Source organism: Narcine bancroftii, chromosome 10, assembly GCF_036971445.1.
Source record: "Narcine bancroftii isolate sNarBan1 chromosome 10, sNarBan1.hap1, whole genome shotgun sequence".
NCBI lineage: Eukaryota > Metazoa > Chordata > Chondrichthyes > Torpediniformes > Narcinidae > Narcine > Narcine bancroftii.
Genome location: NC_091478.1, coordinates 48,964,976 through 48,983,742, shown reverse-complemented (window position 1 = coordinate 48,983,742; position 18,767 = coordinate 48,964,976). Strand labels below are relative to the sequence as shown.

Genomic DNA, 18,767 nt, shown 5'->3' with positions numbered 1-18,767 from the left:
CATATTCCATAATGTGAATTCTTTTGAAGAGGTTGCAATAGCTCAGTGCAGAGGATCAGATAGCACTTGTCTAGGAAACCATGATTCGCGAGTTCTTTTCTCGCTGGGGCCTCATTTCTGTGAGGGGCGATTGGCAAAGTGGCGGCTCTCCGACTTCCTTATGGTAGAAAAAGTTAAATAATCTCATATATGTTACATTCTAAACGTAGTATTACGTGACATTAATAGAACGTTTACCGTAGCAATTTATTTCCCCAAGTTCCTCGAGACTGTGCTTTGCTCCACAGAGAGAAATGTTCATTTTAGACCTACCTTATCTCCCGTGGCGCCAAAAATAAACACCCACGATTATCTTTATATTTTGACATTTACACGTATTAGTATAATACTAATATTAGTATTACGGTACATTATTGGTCGAGCAAACAAGTGTTCAAATTCTAATACAGATGAAAAACTGCAAGTCAAACAGGCTATTTTTAAAATAACAGCACTCACTCACATATTGTATTAAATCACCTGAGTCACTTTAAATAGACCATTCTGAATTGTGTTGGTACATTTGCCGTTTTAAATATTTAATTGACATATTATGGCCAATGGACGGGGAACAATTGCAGATATTGCCAGCTATGTCCACATACTAAAAGAGATCAGAGCGTTGTGAGTGCTAACATTCCATAATTGCATTCTCTGTCCACATTTTTTTTCCAGCAATGTCAGATTTTAAATCATGACGTAATTTTAAACATAAAGAATAAGCTGATTAACAAAAATATGCATACATTTTAAAAAAATATTGTTGCATTCAGCCACACATCGAAAATGTTTCAGAATCAGAATTTATTGTCCTGAACATGTCGCAAGATTCATTGTTTTGTGCAGCACCACAGTGCTTTTGCAACAGTATTTTAACTCATCTTATTTACCAACTACACACCACTTACAGAGATTCTCTATGGACTCTGATTTTCCTAACATCAGCACTCTTTTAACTCTCACATTAACTTCCTCGCCCACCCTCTATTCATCTTACGCTGCCACCACACTTCTGATCCTATATACATATTTTCCACACTTCTTTTCCCATATCCATATTTTCCAATACAGTCCCCACAATCATTGAATCACATTTAGCCCAACTGAAACATATGGCACGCGCGCGCGCACACACACACACACACACACACACACACACACACACACACACACACACACACACACACACACACACACACACACACACACACACACACACACACACACACACAAACCCGCAATCTCTTTGAACACCTTCCTGTCATCCTGTGTAATGTGGAAAATGGTCCATTAATATGCACATTCAGGAAGTTTATCAATTGCTACTAGCTAACCCAATAAAAAACGTGGAGCTGCAGAGCATCTAGAATGCTTGGAAGCTTGTGCACATTACGTTTAATGAGATGGTCATGTCACTGATAAATAACTAGAGAAATTAGTCCTGGTGTCCCTGCGACCATGCCATTCGAATCCCTAACAGTGGATGCTGTTGGGATAAGAGAGCTTTTCAGGAGAACACAGCAGCATCCATGTCCTCTATGCCCAGTTGATTCCACTGTACAACAGGCAAATAACGGGAGAGAAGAAGATCCATGGGTGGATAATTGAATTCTAAGATATCAAATGAGTAATTTTAAACATAAAGTTCTGGTGTATTTTTGTTGAATGACAACATTGTCTGACTGAATTAATGCAACCTAGATTGTATACCTAAAATGGATGAGGGGGGGGGGTGGCTTGGGAGGAGGGAGGGAGGGGGGGGAGAAAAAATCACTGTAAATGTGTGAAAAAGAAAAAGTGCATATCATGGCTAATGTGATTTATGGTGTGAAAAATAAAAAAATTTAAAAAAAAAGAATAAGCTGATTAACAAAAATATGCATACATTTTAAAAAAAATGAGTGTGTCCATAGTCATAAACCAGACTCCATCATCATAGTATGCTTCTCTTCTGTAAAAAAAACAAATAGTCTCGAAACAGCTGCAGGATATTCTGGAGATGTTGATGTGAACAGATTCATCTGCCACAATAATACAGACAAGAAGTTGAATTTACTGAGTAAGGCGTATTATGAAATAGGTCCACAGTGCTTCAATCACAAGACTACTTCCATCGTAATTTGATCATGACTTAGGAGGTAAGGCCTCAGAACCAAAGCGGGTCCCAGCGAACCTGTTGAACTTTCGAGAGCGAGAAATTTAAGGTTCACAAATGTTCCAGCGTAACAGACAGACACGCGATTAACTATGATGCACAGCAAGGTAGACATGTTATTAACGAATGGTAGTGGTAGCTGATTCGTATCTGCGGGGCACTGACAGGTGTTTTTGTTGCAGTGAGAGAGATAGCAGACTGTTGCAGTTTCATTAAGTTGCCAGAAGATTAGAACGCACGGTACACGGTCCTAACCATGAGAAAATCGGAGAAAGGGACAAACGAGAGTGCGTGTAAGGGGTGATAGGTTTATAGAAATTTGGGTAATCGTAGTCATTACTTGGGAATGTTGCACCTGAATGAGAAGATCAGGTTACATTCTAACTGAACGGGGATCAATTATCATTGTGAATAGGTTTGTTGACGCTATTCCGGAGGGTTGAAACTAATTTGGAAAATTGTGAATGTCAGTAACCGTGTGGAATCTGAAAGTAAAAATATAAATTAAGCACTTGCAGTTGGCAGGGTGGACGGTCCGAGAAGGGCTTAGAGGATCATCTGTATTCATGTTAATGCATGGAAGCATCTGAGCTCAGAGTATTGGATATTGATGTTATTCAATTGCAGAAACACGATTGATTGACGGGTTGAACTAGTAGCTCCATGCTCTATGACAGAAAGAGTTTTGGAGTGACAGAGGGAGAGAACAAAAGGAGAATATTAGCACAATATCTACCGGTGAGATCTTTGCGGGTATATCTAATTAGGTCATATGGGCATAATTTAGGAATAAAAAGGGGTTTCATGTTCCTAACATTCTAGGCTTCCCAATTATTATTATTGATCAATGAATTAGACGAAATTATGCAAACTAATTTCGAGAGGTACACGTTTTAACCTAGGCTAGAACACGTGAAATTAATCCAAAGAACTGTTATAGATATTGTCCAAATATTGCGAGCAGATAAACTATTCATCTTTTGGAAATGAAGCCAGGCAGACAGTGAAAGTGTTGGTGGGGAACACCGGAAACAATAAGCAGTATTCTGTACTTTCAAGTAGTAATGAAAAATGCTAAGGGTCGTTCCCTGACAACATTCAAACATTTGCGCAGTGCTCGTTTGTACAACGGAAGAAAAGAGCATGACATAAATCACTTTCGAGCAGGTATGTGAGCCTATCAAAAGATTTGACAATTGGAAGCCTTCAAATTACATTAAGTAATACGTTCAGCCAAATGTGCTCAGTTAAATATGGCAAGATGTGAACAGTTTCAACAAAGAAGGTTTGCTCATGAAATAAAAAGAAACATACGGTAAATATATGCAACAGCAATCTATTAAGTTCCATGAAAAATATGTTTATACGAGAGTGAGGTTAAAAGTAAACAGTAAGTGATCCATAAGACAAAACGACCAGAAGACATATGACTAGAATCAGTACATTAGGTCCACCGTCTGCTCAATAATTCTGTAATAATGTATATTTCCTCTCAACCCCAAACCCCTGCATTCTCTCCATCACCTTTTATCTAATCATGGACCCGTCAATTTTCACTTTTTATTTAGGCGATGATTTGGCCTCCTCAACCCTCTGTGCAACTAATTCCAAAGATTCATCACGATGTTGTTGAAGAAGCGTCTCCCCATCACCCCGCCAAAGCGATGTCATTTTATTGAGTCGTTCCCACCATTGGAAACATATTTTCAATGTCTACTCTAACTAGCACTTTGCTGAATCATTCGACCCTTATGGGTCAAATTATTATTATACATGTGAAGCCAGAGGTGTGGGCGAGATCTTAAATGATCTTGGCTGTATATATGAAGGGGAAGGAAGTGGTGGGCAGTGAGGTCCGGAAGTGAAATATTAATTATTAGAATATCTGAATATTGAGATAGTCAATGTGCAAGATGTCCTGTTATTAATAATGGATAGAAATCCAGAGAGCCAGATGTGATCTATTCTGAAATGTTCTAGGAAACACCAGAGGAGCCTGATTGTGGCCTTTGCACCTTTCGACTATTTCCTTAAAAATGTCACAGTGTTATATGACAAAGAAAGCTGAAAAGCACCCTTCATTAATCAAGGATAGAGGGATATACCAATTAACTGTGGATCGTTGAGCCACCCATTAAGTGATAAGGAAATAATCGAGGATAATTCTAAGGAACAAGATTTATATACATTTGAAAAAAGGCATGGGCGGATGAGGGATAGTCAGTTTTGCTTTTAGAGTATAACATAGAAATTTGCTAATCTACCAATGATAGACATTAAAACGAAATCATTGTGCGATCAGATGGATAACTGTCTATTCCAGACAGGGTAAAATGTAATCCAGCCATTTTCAACCTTTTTTCACCTATTATCCCCACACGGACACTGATCAAATTTGTGGGACCAATCCCCGTGAAGCAGTGAATTTTTGGTTTCTTCTATACCTCTCTCTGACTGACTACATAAATCCATAAACATAGTTATTATTAAGTAAGATGAATAATCCCTTGTTTCAGCATAAACTCAACATCGAATACTGTCTCAGGTCAAACATGGAGCCTTTATCGAAGGAGAACAGGAGAGGCAAGTTGGAGGGTCAAAGATCCTGACGGATGGATAAACGTGATTTCCCACTCCGAATAAATGAATGTGGTGAAAAGAAAGCAAGGCTTGTACTTAAATATTGTGTGGTCCCAAGGAAGCCGTTAGGCCACCGTTGAGAATGGTTGCTTTAATAAATTACAATATTTTGTGTGTGCTCCCATTTGGGACAGATAAATGCGACGAGTCAGAACTGGATAAAGAGGAACAATGAAAGCACATCATCGAAAAGAAAACTACCGTTCTGAAAAACAAGAATGGAAAGTACCATGTTATAATTCATGTGTCACAATAATAAACTGGGAGAATTTCATAAATTACGTTTTATGCAACGGATGGTTTTTAAAATAATATATAAATTAATTATATTTCATTTCTCTCTAGTACAGTGGTACTTCGGAATGACAACCCAACGGTGGAGTTTTAAGGAAATTAGTGCAATTGTCATCAGCAGAGCTGACACATTAAACAGGTTGGAAAATGAGTTATGAGCTGAAACGCTGAATGCAGCAAAGAGGACAAAAATGCTGTCTAAGTGGGGAAAGAATAAGTAACGGCGTTACCATATTGAAAATAAAATTAACTGTAAACAATTCTATAAATATGTCGTTTTATAGTCAGGAACGGAGACAGTAAAGAGACCAAAGGAAATCTGGAAAATAAGAAGTCATTTTAGTTTAATCTTTACAAATGAGGATACCGAGGTATATCAAGGTAATAAAGCTTACATGGTAGTCTGGAAAAACAACCAACTGAAAAACCTCACAAAGATAAGCGTATACAGAGCCGTTGTCATACCCACACTCCTGTTCGGCTCCCAATCATGGGTCCTCTACCGGCACCACCTAAGGCTCCTAGAACGCTTCCACCAGCGTTGTCTCCGCTCCATCCTCAACATCCATTGGAGCGCTCACACCCCTAACGTCGAGGTACTCGAGATGGCAGAGGTCGACAGCATCGAGTCCACGCTGCTGAAGATCCAGCTGCGCTGGATGGGTCACGTCTCCAGAATGGAGGACCATCGCCTTCCCAAGATCGTATTATATGGCGAGCTCTCCACTGGCCACCGTGACAGAGGTGCACCAAAGAAAAGGTACAAGGATTGCCTAAAGAAATCTCTTGGTGCCTGCCACATTGACCACCGCCAGTGGGCTGATAACGCCTCAAACCGTGCATCTTGGCGCCTCACAGTTTGGCGGGCAGCAGCCTCCTTTGAAGAAGACCGCAGAGCCCACCTCACTGACAAAAGGCAAAGGAGGAAAAACCCAACACCCAACCCCAACCAACCAATTTTCCCTTGCAACCACTGCAATCGTGTCTGCCTGTCCCGCATCGGACTGGTCAGCCACAAACGAGCCTGCAGCTGACGTGGACTTTTTACCCCCTCCATAAATCTTCGTCCGCGAAGCCAAGCCAAAGATAAAAGCTTACATGGGAGCGGCGAACGGAAGGATATAATATATATATATATAAAAGAAATACCGCTCGGGAAACAAAATTACTCCCAGTAATTTATTATTATCCCTGGATAGACGGGGTTCAATGGTGACCACATTCCTAAATTATTTATTAAGTCCATAGAATATGGATGTACAAAATACAAGTCCTATATTCATTCGAGAATATCGGGAAAATCAACTGGAAGTTTAAAGGACGTTGGTCTTGTGACGATTGACCAATTCGAAGGTACAAATGAGAATAAAATGCGTCTTCTACTTTCATATTGTCCCGACAGGTGCGATTGGATGCATTCCGGGAGGTCAAATAAGAGTAGGGTGAACACGACACAATGTAGTACCATAGGGAATATTTAGAAAGAGTGCCGTCTCTGTCTACAGGTGGAAATGTAGATAGACAGTATAGTAAAGGAAATAGAATAGAATATCAAAAAGGAAGGAGGTGCTTTATAAAATACTGGTGAGCAACGTCTTTAATATTGTGTGGAGTTTTAGTTTACTCCGTGTGGACAGGGCATGATATCTTTTGCATGACTGTAGAAAATATTCACCAGGTTGATGAATGGGATGCAGTGCCTCGTCTGTGTAAGAGAAAAACTGGATATACCGTTTTTTCATTGGAGCAGTGATAACTTAATTTGAAGGCGATCGATAGGGTAGGCTTCACAGCAGATATGTAAATATGAAGTAAGACTTTCAGAGAGGATTATTCAAATTAATTATTTAATCCAATGGATGTTTGGAGATTGGAAGGCAGCTTGTGGAGTGGGAAATGCCAGAGCATTTAATAAGTATGCAGACGAGCATTTGAATCACCAAGGTGGAGAGGTTAAGCAAGAAACGCTGTTATGTGGAACAATATAGATGGGTAAGATGATTGGCAGGGATGGGATGAAAAAGTAAAAGTGTTTTTCTGTCATGTATGCCTGTATAACACTGTAACACTTGAAGTTATTGATTCATAATGAAGAATCAAGGGATCTGCTTTTATACTTTCCCAGAAAGCTTCCAGCATACGAGATTAGTGGGCATTTGCGTTTGAGGTAATAAACTGGCGTGAACTTAAAATTGCTTTTAAAAAATTTTATTTTTCATTTGCATCAATACGTACATATAAATTCTTCGTCATATAACAATACAATAAAATAAAACGTTATAAAATAATATTTAAATTTTATTTTATCGCCCTTAAAACCCCTCCCGCAATGCAAAAGATGAAGGAAAGAAATAAAAAAGAGAAAACACGTGAATTTATTTATCATTCACTATTCCTATATTCCTAATATATTATTCTATCCTGCATATTAATTGGGAGGAATGGGTGTTATGGACCACGTGGATAGACTCCATTTATGCATTTTCAAATCATATAAAAATTCTCAGGTTGATTCCTTAAATTATAAGTAATCTTTTCCAATGGTATACAATTTTGAATTTCCATATGTCACCTATCTAATTTTATAAAATTATTTGACTTCCATACATTTCCCTGCCACCGCTATTGTACAAGCAACAATTTTCGTTGATATTTGTCTCACTTCAATTTAGGATAAATGTCATATAAATCACCAAGCAAAAATATTCTGGGATCTTTTGGTATCTGTATCTTCATAATTTGTCCCAATAATATATCACAATCTTCCAAACTTTCTGACTTTTTCACAAGACCAAACTGCATGTAATAAGGTTCCTGTTTCTTTGTTACATCTGAAACATTTGTCACGACAGTTTGAATTCATTGCATGCAATTTATACAGAGTTGAAAATTGCTTGACTTGTGGTAACTAAACAGTAGAAATAAACAGATATTTCTTTCCTAATGGAGTGGATGGAGGATTGTCAGAAGGATGTCACTGGGGCTCCAGATATCCATAAATTATAAAATTGATTTGAGTAAGCGATCTGCATTTACTATTTCAAAGTATGGCACAGTTGATGTAGGTAAGGTGTAAGCAGCATGCAATGAGACTCAAATATGCCATGGCGGTAGGCAACGATTTACTTGTCAAATTCCTGTGAACAATGTGACCAATCAGTAAATATTCCATCGATTCAGTTCAGATTTACTGGATTTGATAAGCACGAGGAAGGAAAAAGATATGTCATGCTTCTTCCACAATTACTAAATATGTTGGGTGTACTCTTAGCCATCGACGGGACTCTACACGTCTGTACTATATCTTACTTGTATTATATTTGAGGTGTTTGGTTACTTTCAAATCAAATATTGTCATTGCATCTTGGTGCACGTGTAAATAAAGTTAACTTGAAACTTGTGATAATTACAAGCGCTGCTGCAAATCACCCACAACGCAGTACATTGTAACCCGCACGCAGGAGACATCAAGCCTACACAGACATCTAGGCTACACACTGATTTAATCGTCGATTTTAGTTTGTATTAATTGTCCATATATGGCTTTTCAATCAAACTCAGATAAATTAATCAAACGCTGTGCAACGTTAGCTGTCCTTTTGAGCATGAAGGACATCAATGGGCAAGAATTCAAGTACATCCTATTTTATTTATACTAAAGGACAGTTGGAGAGTAAATTGTGTAACCTAAAATAATTCGTACTTTTAATTATTTTGGAAGATGGATTAAGTATTTAAAGTTCATGAGAAACCGGTAAATATTTTTTTTTAATGGAAACCAATTTAACTCAATTTATCAAATTGGCACAAAATTCCATCTTAATTTTAAAGGAGTAGGAAACCATATCTTGTGAATATGAATGTATTTTACTTTGAAGATGTGACCAAACGAATTGACGAGTCAGAGTGGTCGAGGTTTTCTACATTGACTATTCCAAAGTCTTTGACAAAGTCCATGTGGTAAGTCGATGCAGAACCAAATATCACATGGGATTGAGGTATCAAATTGAACGTAGAATTGGATAAGTCGTAGGAGTCTGAGGTTGGCAATAGAAAGCTGATCTTCAGGTTGGAGACCTGGAACCAACGGTCGATGCAGGGGGAGTGCAGATCCGTTGTTTGTCAAATATTACAAGGTCTGGACGATAATGCAGATCGTATGATATACGTAGTGATCTGCCAGATGACAAAAATGACGGTATAGTGCACAATGGGGAACATTATACAATCTTACATCAAGATACAGATAAATGGTGAAAGTTGGCAAGGGAATAGGGCATGAGATTTCATTCAAACAATCGCTAAGTGATGCATTTTTGGGGAATTAAACCAACGTAGGGTAAACACAGTAAATGCCAGGTACCCAGATGTGTTATTGAACAGAGAAAATGTCGGGTAAAATACATAGTTCCCTGAAAGTGTCCACATAGGTAAATTGGTTGTTGGACAGAATGTACGGGATATTTGCCAATACAGTGAGTGTAATGTTTATGGATTCGGGTCACCACTGAACAACACATTTGGTAATCTTCTGCATATTTTCAACTGTCCCGCTCCTGTTTTGTCTCACTCCAAATCCCTCCAATGTATCCGATCAATTCACCTGCCAGAAGTTCATCAAACTACATCTCCATACTGACCATGGTCGGACACTAGAGCTGAAATTCGACGAATTTGAAGTACAAATTTAAATATTTCAGTTATTGTCAGAGTACATACCCGAGATTACATTCAAACCTGATATTCCTTTTCCTATGGACCAGTTAGAATTTCATTTTAACGGTGATGCAAAAAGCTCTACTCCAGATGAGAGGTATCCAAATGAGACAAATGTAAATAAATAAAGACTTCTAAACAAACTAACTGTGCAATATAGAATACAAATATTCAATGATAAATCATGTGCAAAGCAAAATGAGTCTTCAATTTAGTTTTTTATGAATCCAATGGAGAAGGAGTAGCAACTGCCCGGGAACTGGTGCCACGTGTTTTCTGGCATTGATACCTCTATCCTGAAGTCAGAAGCATGTTTTTGGGTGGAGTGGATCCTTGCTCATTGCTGCTACTGATCTCCGACGGCAGCGTTCCATTCTGGTCGAGAGAGTTTTGCCTATGAAGTACTGGGATGTGTTCATTATCTTTTTCAGGGCTTTCTGCGGATTGGCAATGCATTTCGGCTAGCCGTCGTCCTCACCTGTTTCAAACAGTCCTCATTCGTACCTGTGCTCAAGGAGAGTGTGGTAACACGTACAAATAATTAACGACCAGTGACACTCACATCCAAGATGATAACGTTTTTTCAGTGACTGGTGTTGAATAAGATCAGCTCTTGTCTGTGCTTATTGTAAGGAGTTGTAGGATGTTTAAACTCTATTACAATGAAGTAGAGATTTCGTTAAGTTTGATGGTCAGCTGCATTAATGTACCGCTAGGCGGTGTTTGGGTTGGGCCACTCTCGATCTGATTTTGAAAGCTTCAGATGTGTTGCACAGGTCATTGTGTTAAAAAAGGTAGTCTCGAAGAACTGAGGCAAAACGTTGCAAACAATTAATCGATGTAATTTCTTCACTTTCTTATGATTAGATGAAGCAAATAATTAAATCCATTTTTGAATTCTTCCCTAAATTTCCTCTGAGTACATGCATAAATGCACGTGTTGGTGCAGCAACTGAGAAGGTGCAACATGACCCCTGTTTCCTGTAGAATGAATCTCGGGTTACTCGGGTAGGAGCCCGTCGAGTAATTAGTCTTTGTAAAACGCACTGATAAAAAATTTACAACGCGCGTAGCCCATAACAGGAAAAAACTACCCGAGATAGTGAACAGTAAAACAATTGACTTCTTCCGACTTTCCATCTCCGGGTCTCTTACTTTATCTCTTTCTTTCTGAACCCGGAGTCTCCTGCGAGCTCGACTCGCCGCCAGGATATATCTGACGGTCAAGACATTAAGAAGTAACATCAGAAGGAAGGGGATGCACGGATTTAAGATGTGGTCAATCCAGCTGAACGCTGTCCAGAAAATATCGGAATAAAAGCTGGGCTTGAAGTTGCAGAACCACGGCACATCGTTCATTATATATAAAGGCTCCATTGCGAAGTACAATGGAATGTTTTTTACTAACGATAAGGCACACATTATTCCTATAATAACAGCAGCGGTGTTCTCGGTGCAATAATTTGATTTCAATTTCGGGCAACAAATGGCAATAAACCGATCGATGGTGAAAGCAACGGTTAACCAACCAGAACTGTCTCTGGCTGCAAAGATGAGAGCAATTCGGACGCTGCATATTGGAGTGGTCTGCAGAAAAAGAACCGGGAAGTATAACATGCTGATCCGATGTAATATCACCGCTGTGATAAGGACCAGAAGATCAGTTGTAGCCATACCAACCAAGTACCGAGTGATGCACAGTGAAAGACCACACCTTCCGCGGGACAGAATAATAATGGTCGCCAAATTACCTGTGTCAATAAAAGGAAATTCATCGTACTTTGTCCAGTGGATTCTGGCAGAATTGTATGGATGGGAATTTAATTAAATTGAATTATTTCCTGTCACCTACCGGGATACAGTGAATAACTCTAATTTGCGTGAAAGCAAGGCAGGTCAACCTATGTGTATCAGTCAGGAGATTAGCGAGGTTTCTCCAGTATGTCTGTGATTTGCACGATATGCAGATGTTCTTGTAATTTTTGAAGAAGTAGTTCAGTTGTAAAATCAAACATCGGGTGTAGTCTTAAAGTGAATTCGAATGCAGGGTTTTGATTTACAAGAAAATGTGCGAAGTATGGATGAAAGTGCAGTTAATTTGTGCAGGGGCTTTTTTATTTTATAATGAGGGATCTATTTAAGTGTCTGAGAATCGTATGACAAAAACTCGTAGTACGATTAATGAAGAACTTGATTTAATTGTTTATGTTAAAATTCTAGAAAACTACTTTGATAACTGTCAAGAATAATCTTTCAGCGTCTTGACGATGTGATTTTAAGTGAACATTTAAAGTGAAATTACTTTTTGAGCGTTATCCATACAGCACACCTAAATAGGCATTCACTGTATCTCGCTAAACTTCATAATATAGAATAAGTGCGATTTACTTTTGGAACTGCACATGAAAGTGCAGCTTTGTCAGTGCAAAACATTGATGTATCCGTTTGACTGGGGAACAGGGAAGTCCGGGAGATCTAAAAAAAAATCCATGCAAATGATGAAATATTACCTGCACATAGGAGTGGGATGAGCATGAACAGCTCTAATGAGAAATTGTATTATGCATCCCAAAACTGGGCCATATCCCTCTGATTAACTCCATGTGAAATCATTCGGAATCGGTTTAGAACTTCTTCGTGACATTTTCTAATATTTTTACACCGCTGAAGATATTGAAAGGAATTAGTTCAAATAACAACGCAATTTAAAGTCCACTGGAATTAATTCTGTTGACAACGAATACCCCATTAAACTTTATACAGTCATTACATTGCATATCGACCAAATTAGCTTGTCCCGCGGATGAAATTATAGATAATGCTTTGATATATCTTAATGGAATGAAGAAGTGAGAGACAGAGAGATATTCTGTTGCCTAATCAATGGGGACGGCGAAAAACCCCAAAATCGATTGTCGCAAAAATTGATATATTATCACTGAAGCTTACCAGGAACTCCTGTAGCTGCCAAAACGGGATAATATATCGCATAAACCAGGCCCGCTAGTTTTCCATGCATCTTATGTCAGAACCGATATTCTTCTCCAAAGCAGTAGTGATCACCTTTGCGCTGCGTTTACTCCAAACATAACTTCCCTGATATAATGGATGGAATTCCTCCCGGGTTAATTACGTTGTATTCAATTTCCTTATCAAATTAGCAAATTAAATTGATTGTTTATTTTTTTCTGTCCTGCGGTGCCTATTAAATACTTGTCCTTTTTCATGACAAAACTATTTTCATGCCGATGTGCACCAAATGGGATAACATCATGGAATTCATACTCCTCGATAACATTATCTACCCAGACCATACTTTTCATGGGCTATGGAAGGTAAAACTTTAACTAACGTTTTCATTCTTCGTGGTTAACCCTGTGGAAGAGTGATTGTATAATTAAAACTACTTAATTTGAAAACAGCTCTCTGAAAACGCAGCGAAACAGACTAAACATTTGAAAATATTCCCGTTCACCAGAAAGGTGAAAATTTGGGGATAACATTTGAAGCAAAAGAGAGCAGGGGAGCAGAAGCCAGAATCAAATGGCAGAAAGAACATTAATCATACGTACACACAAGAACCAACCAAATGTAACCCAAAAGATTAATCTATTTAGAATTTACAAGGTCAATTTAAATAAACATACAGAATTCCACGTGCAACTAGAAGATGATTGAGACAGAGGAGGAAACGATTACAGAGAACTGGATTGGTAACTGACATGATCATGCAACAAACACTGCTGCTTTAATCGAACTACATGCTTCCATTAAATAGAAAGGAAATTATGACAGTTATCTACACTGGGAAATAATAAAGGTTCGCGGGGTATTCTGGATGAGGTAGAATTTTTTTATTTGACATTGTTTTTTTTGGGAAAAGCCAGAGAGGGGCAGATATCTTCTTTAATGTTCTCTGAAATATATATAAATAATGTTCAATGATACCGATCTAAATAACAAAAGATCTGTGTTAACATCAATGTATATTTCCGTGTTAACGTTCATGTCAACAATTACATACATTGCCATGTCATTCTGTGTGCTCTAATCAGACCAAATATGCACTCTTATCTTCCGCACATGCACCAACCCACTCGCACACGCACATATGAATCAAGATGGCCACACCCAGCCTATGGACCCCAGTGCGCCTTCTTGCAAGTAAGTACACACATTTTGGCTCTTACAATAACGCCCCCTAATTAAACGCATAACATTCAAAAATTATGCAGATCTTATTTCTTCATAAGACAATAGGTTACCAGCACACAGACTTTAAAAAAGAATGATCTTTAACACCATTCAGGACCAGTAAATTCTGTAACATGTGTTGTGGGGGAAGAATAACAAAATAAATTCAGTTTGTACTTATCAAAGTTTCTCCATCTTCTGTAGAATCTTTGAGTTACAATATCGACCAGTAAACCTCTGATCTTCCTCAGACAGAATAAGCACAGCTTTCCTTTTGACTTTAACATGAGGTACGTCTTCAGCATGTTGTTTGGCTTTCTTCCTTTCTTCAACATTCTACTTTTCATACTAAGAATCTGAACTCTTAGAACCAGATTTTAAAGATTTATCTGATCCTCTGATTATTAATAAACAAGTCTCTTTAACATTCCCTGCAACAGATTTGCTCTTAATTTTCTTTCTTTTCCACAGTTGGTTGTAGATAAGGTAAGATTTAAGCGACATAAGTTCTTCAACCTCAGCAACAGCCACAGTATTTATAGAATCCTTCAACTATAATGCAGCTTTTTCAACCACTCTGGCTTCCATTGCATTTTCCTGCCATTCCTGTTCTAATTTTGCAACTTCCAATTCAGTCCACATTTCTGACAGTTTTTTTAAGTTATTTATTAGATTATCTCTCTGCATTCAATTATATTGAAGAAGTTATTAACTTGACATTGCTGAAACACAATATCTCTCTTTCTACTTTGCCCAACAAGATATATTCTTAATTGCTTTCTGTGGTCAGTCGACTTGTTCTCCTCCTCCAACATTTTCCATTTTGATAGAACTCAATCACTTTCATCAATAATTGTTTTCATTTCTTCAGCAGCTATTTTCTTCTGGTTTCTGGCTTTGCGAATTCGATCAACAATCGTATCTTTCTGGTCCTAAATGGTTTGCCTATTATCCTCAAACCATGGCCCCGGGTTCTGGATTTTCCCATCATTGGAAACATCCCATCTGCATCCATTCTGTCCAGTCCTGCCAGAATTTTATATGTCTCTATGAGATCCCCTCTCAATCTTCTAAACTCTAGCGAGTACAATCCAAATTTTCGCAATCTTTCCTCATAAGTCATTCCTGCCATTCCAGGTAGCAGCCTGATGAATCGCCTCTGCACTCCCTCCATTGCAAGAACATCCTTCCTTAGATAAGATGACCAAAACTGCACACAATACTCCAGGTGTGGTCTCACCAAGGCCTTGTACAGCTGCAGTAAGGTATCCTTGTTCCTATACTCAAACCCTCTTGATATTTGCCCTTTTAACCGCCTGCTGTACCTGCATGCTCGCCTTCAGAGACTGGTGTACAAGTACCCCTAGGTCTCTCTGCACTTCCCCATCTCTTAATCTATTGCCATTCAAATAGTAATCTGCCCTTCGGTTTGTATTACCAAAGTAGATAACCTCACATTTATCCACATTGCAGTGCATTTGCCATGTATCTGCCCAGTCCCTCAATTTATCCAAATCACACTGGAGCTTCCTGACCCCCTCTTCCGTGCACACAACCCCTCCTAGCTTAGTGTCATCTGCAAATTTGGAGATATTACATCCAATCCCCTAATCCAGATCATTAATGTAAATTGTGAACAGCTGGGGTCCCAGTACAGATCCCTGTGGCACCCCACTGGACACTGCCTGCCACTCAGAAAACGAGCCATTTATCCCAACTCTCTGTCTTCTACCTGCCAGCCAGTTCTCAATCCACATCAATACTTTGCCCCCAATCCCATGAGCCTTGATTTTGTAAGCCAGTCGTTTATGCGGGACCTTATCGAAGGCCTTTTGGAAGTCCAGGTACAGCACATCCACTGGCTCTCCCCCATCTATTTTACCTGTCACCATCTCAAAGAATTCCAATAGATTTGTCAAGCACGATTTACCTTTTGTAAATCCATGTTGACTCTGTCCGATCCCTTCTCTGCTAGTCATATGCTCCGCTATTACATCCTTAATAATGGATTCCATCATTTTGCCCACTACTGATGTAAGGCTCACCGGCCTATAATTCCCTGCTTTTTCTCTACCCCCCTTTTTAAATAGTAGGGTAACATTAGCTACCCTCCAATCCATGGGTACTGATCCTGAGTCTATCGAGTTCTGGAAAATAATTCTTAAAGCATCTGCTATCTGAATGGCCACTTTCTTAAGTACCCTAGGATGTAGATTATCAGGCCCTTGGGATTTATCTGCCTTCAATCCCATCAATTTCCCCAAGACCATGTCCTTAGAGATACTGATTTCTTTCAGTTCCTCCCTTGCATTAGTCTCTATGTTTCCCAACATCCTTGGGAGGTTATTTGTATCCTCTCTTGTAAAAACAGAACTGAAGTAAAAATTTAATTGGTCTGCCATTTCCTTATTCCCCATGATATATTCCCCTGATTCTGACTGCAAAGGACCTACTCTGGATTTCACCAATCTTTGCCTCTTGACATATTTATAAAAACTTTTGCAGTCGGTTTTTATATTTGCTGCAAGCTTACTTTCGTAATTTATTTTTGCTCTCTTGATTAATCCCTTTGTCCTCCTTTGGTGCATCTTGAATTGCTCCCAGTCTTCGGTTGTGGTACTTTTTTTGGCCAATTAATATGCTCTCTCTTTGGACCTAATGCTGTCTCTAATTTCCCTTGTTATCCACAGTTGAGTCACCTTTTTTGGTTTATTTGTATGCCAAACCGATATAAATGATTTTTGCAATTTCTCCATTAGATCTGTGAATGCTTTCCATTGTCTATCCACAGTCAACTCCCCCATAAACACCACCATCATAATTCCCTTTATTTAAATTCAGGACCTTAGTCTCGGTTTTAATTTCATCACTCTCCATATCGAGTGAGAATTTGATCATATTGTGATCGCTCCTACCCAAAGGGCCTCGTACAACAAGATTGTTGATTAGCCCCTTATCATTGCATAATACCCAATCTAAAATGGCCTGCTCCCGAGTTGGTTCCTCGACATATTGGTCTAGATAACCATCCCGTAAACATTCAAGGAATTCCTCCTCCTCAGTATTTTTACTAATTTGGCTAGTCCAATCTATATGCAATTTAAAGTCTCCCATGATGACAGCTGTTCCCTTATTGCACGCTTTTCTAATTTCTCTTTTAATGCCTTCCCTCACCTCTACACTACTATTTGGAGGCCTATATACCACCCCCACTAACGTTTTCCGTCCCTTGCTATTCCTCAGTTCTACCCATATAGATTCCGCATCTTCCGAGTTAATATCCTTCCTGTCAATCGTGTCGGTCCCTTCTCTCACCATCAATACTACCCCACCCCCTTTTCTTTCTTGCCGATCCCTCCAAAATATCGTATACCCCGGGATGTTAAGTTCCCAGGCTTGCCCACCCTGCAGCCATGTTTCTGTAATCCCAATCAAATCATATTTGTTTATCTCAATTTCCACAGCTAATTCATCTACCTTGTTCTGAATGCTTCTTGCATTAAGATATAAAGCCTTCAGATTTGCTTTTTTCACCTTCCTTGCTCTTTCTGGTTTTTTACTTTCGCTGCCTAACCTAACTTTTCCTGTTTTATCTTTTCTGTCCTTTGCCCTATCATACAGGTTCGCACCCCCCTGCCAAATTAGTTTAAACCGCACCCGACGGCTTTACCAAACCTAGCTGCCAATATATTGACCCGTTTTGGGTTTAGGTGTAACCCATCCTTCTTGTAGAGGTCATGCCTTCCCCAAAAGAGATCCCAATTTTCCAAGAAGCCAAAACCCTGTCCTTTACACCAGCCCCTCAGCCACACATTCATTTTTCTTAACCTTCCATTTTTGTCCTCAGTTGCATTTGGCACAGGTAGCAAACCAGAGATCACCACCCTGGCTGTCCTATTTCTCTGTTTCTGTCCTAGATCTCTGTAATCCTTTTTGAGTACTTCCTCCTTTTTATCTATGTCATTGGTACCCACATGTACCAAGACATCAGGCTGTTCGCCTTCCCCTTTTAGAATACCCTGGACCCGATTTGAGATATCCCGCACCCTTGCACCAGGGAGGCAGCACACCATGCGGGCATACCTATCTGGTATACCACCCCCAATAACCACTGCATTCCTCTTTACCTTTTGGTCCACCATGCCAGGCTCAGTGTCAGCGACCTGGTCACTGCTGCCAGCTTCTGTCAGGTCATCTCCCTCAACAGCATCCAACAAAATATACCTGTTACTGAGAGGGATATTCACAGGTGTGGTCTCCATTTTCCTGGTATTTTTCTTCCCTCCCCTGACAGTTACCCACTTACCTGACACATCTGGTCTTGGGGTAACTATGTCCCTGAAAGTTGAATCTATCAACTCCTCACACTCCCTTACCAGCCATAGGTCCTCAAGTTGCAGCTCCAGTTCCCCAACTCGGTCCTTAAGGAACTGCATCTCGGTGCACCTGATGCAGATGTGGCTATTTGGGAGGGTGGACTCACCCGTGGTTCTCACATCTGACATCCAGTACAAAGCACTAACCCCATAGGCATGACTGAGCTAAAATAATGCTACTTACCTTTCTCCTCGCCTGCTTTTGCCTAAGCCTGTTGAGCCAAAGGCTGGAAGTCCCACTCCTTCAGCGCCCCACTCACTCAGTGTGCCGCTCCTCGCTGGCCACTCCCTTCCCTTTTACTCCTTTTACTGGCCCCTTGACCAATTAACCTTGACCAATTAACCCAGTCACT

At 39.5% G+C, this 18,767-nt stretch overlaps 1 protein-coding gene across 1 annotated transcript; it reads right to left on the bottom strand.

Moving 5' to 3' along the window:
- Window positions 1–10,693: 10,693 nt before the first annotated feature.
- On the bottom strand, window positions 10,694–18,474 carry LOC138743806 (FMRFamide receptor-like). The gene is made up of 2 exons (XM_069899409.1): window positions 18,345–18,474; window positions 10,694–11,595 (listed from the first exon to the last, which is right to left on the bottom strand). The coding sequence occupies exons 1-2, from the start codon at window positions 18,472–18,474 to the stop codon at window positions 10,694–10,696; spliced, it is 1,032 nt and encodes a 343-aa protein (XP_069755510.1).
- Between the last annotated feature and the right edge of the window lie 293 nt (window positions 18,475–18,767).

Bases quoted from the DNA above. Each gene is read 5' to 3' on its own strand.
- LOC138743806 (XM_069899409.1), bottom strand. From the start codon at position 18,474: ATGCAGTTCCTTAAGGACCGAGTTGGGGAACTGGAGCTGCAACTTGAG. The intron at 11,596-18,344 runs GTAAGTGGGTAA...TTATTGACACAG, and splicing joins CCCAAGACCAGATGTGTCAG to GTAATTTGGCGACCATTATT.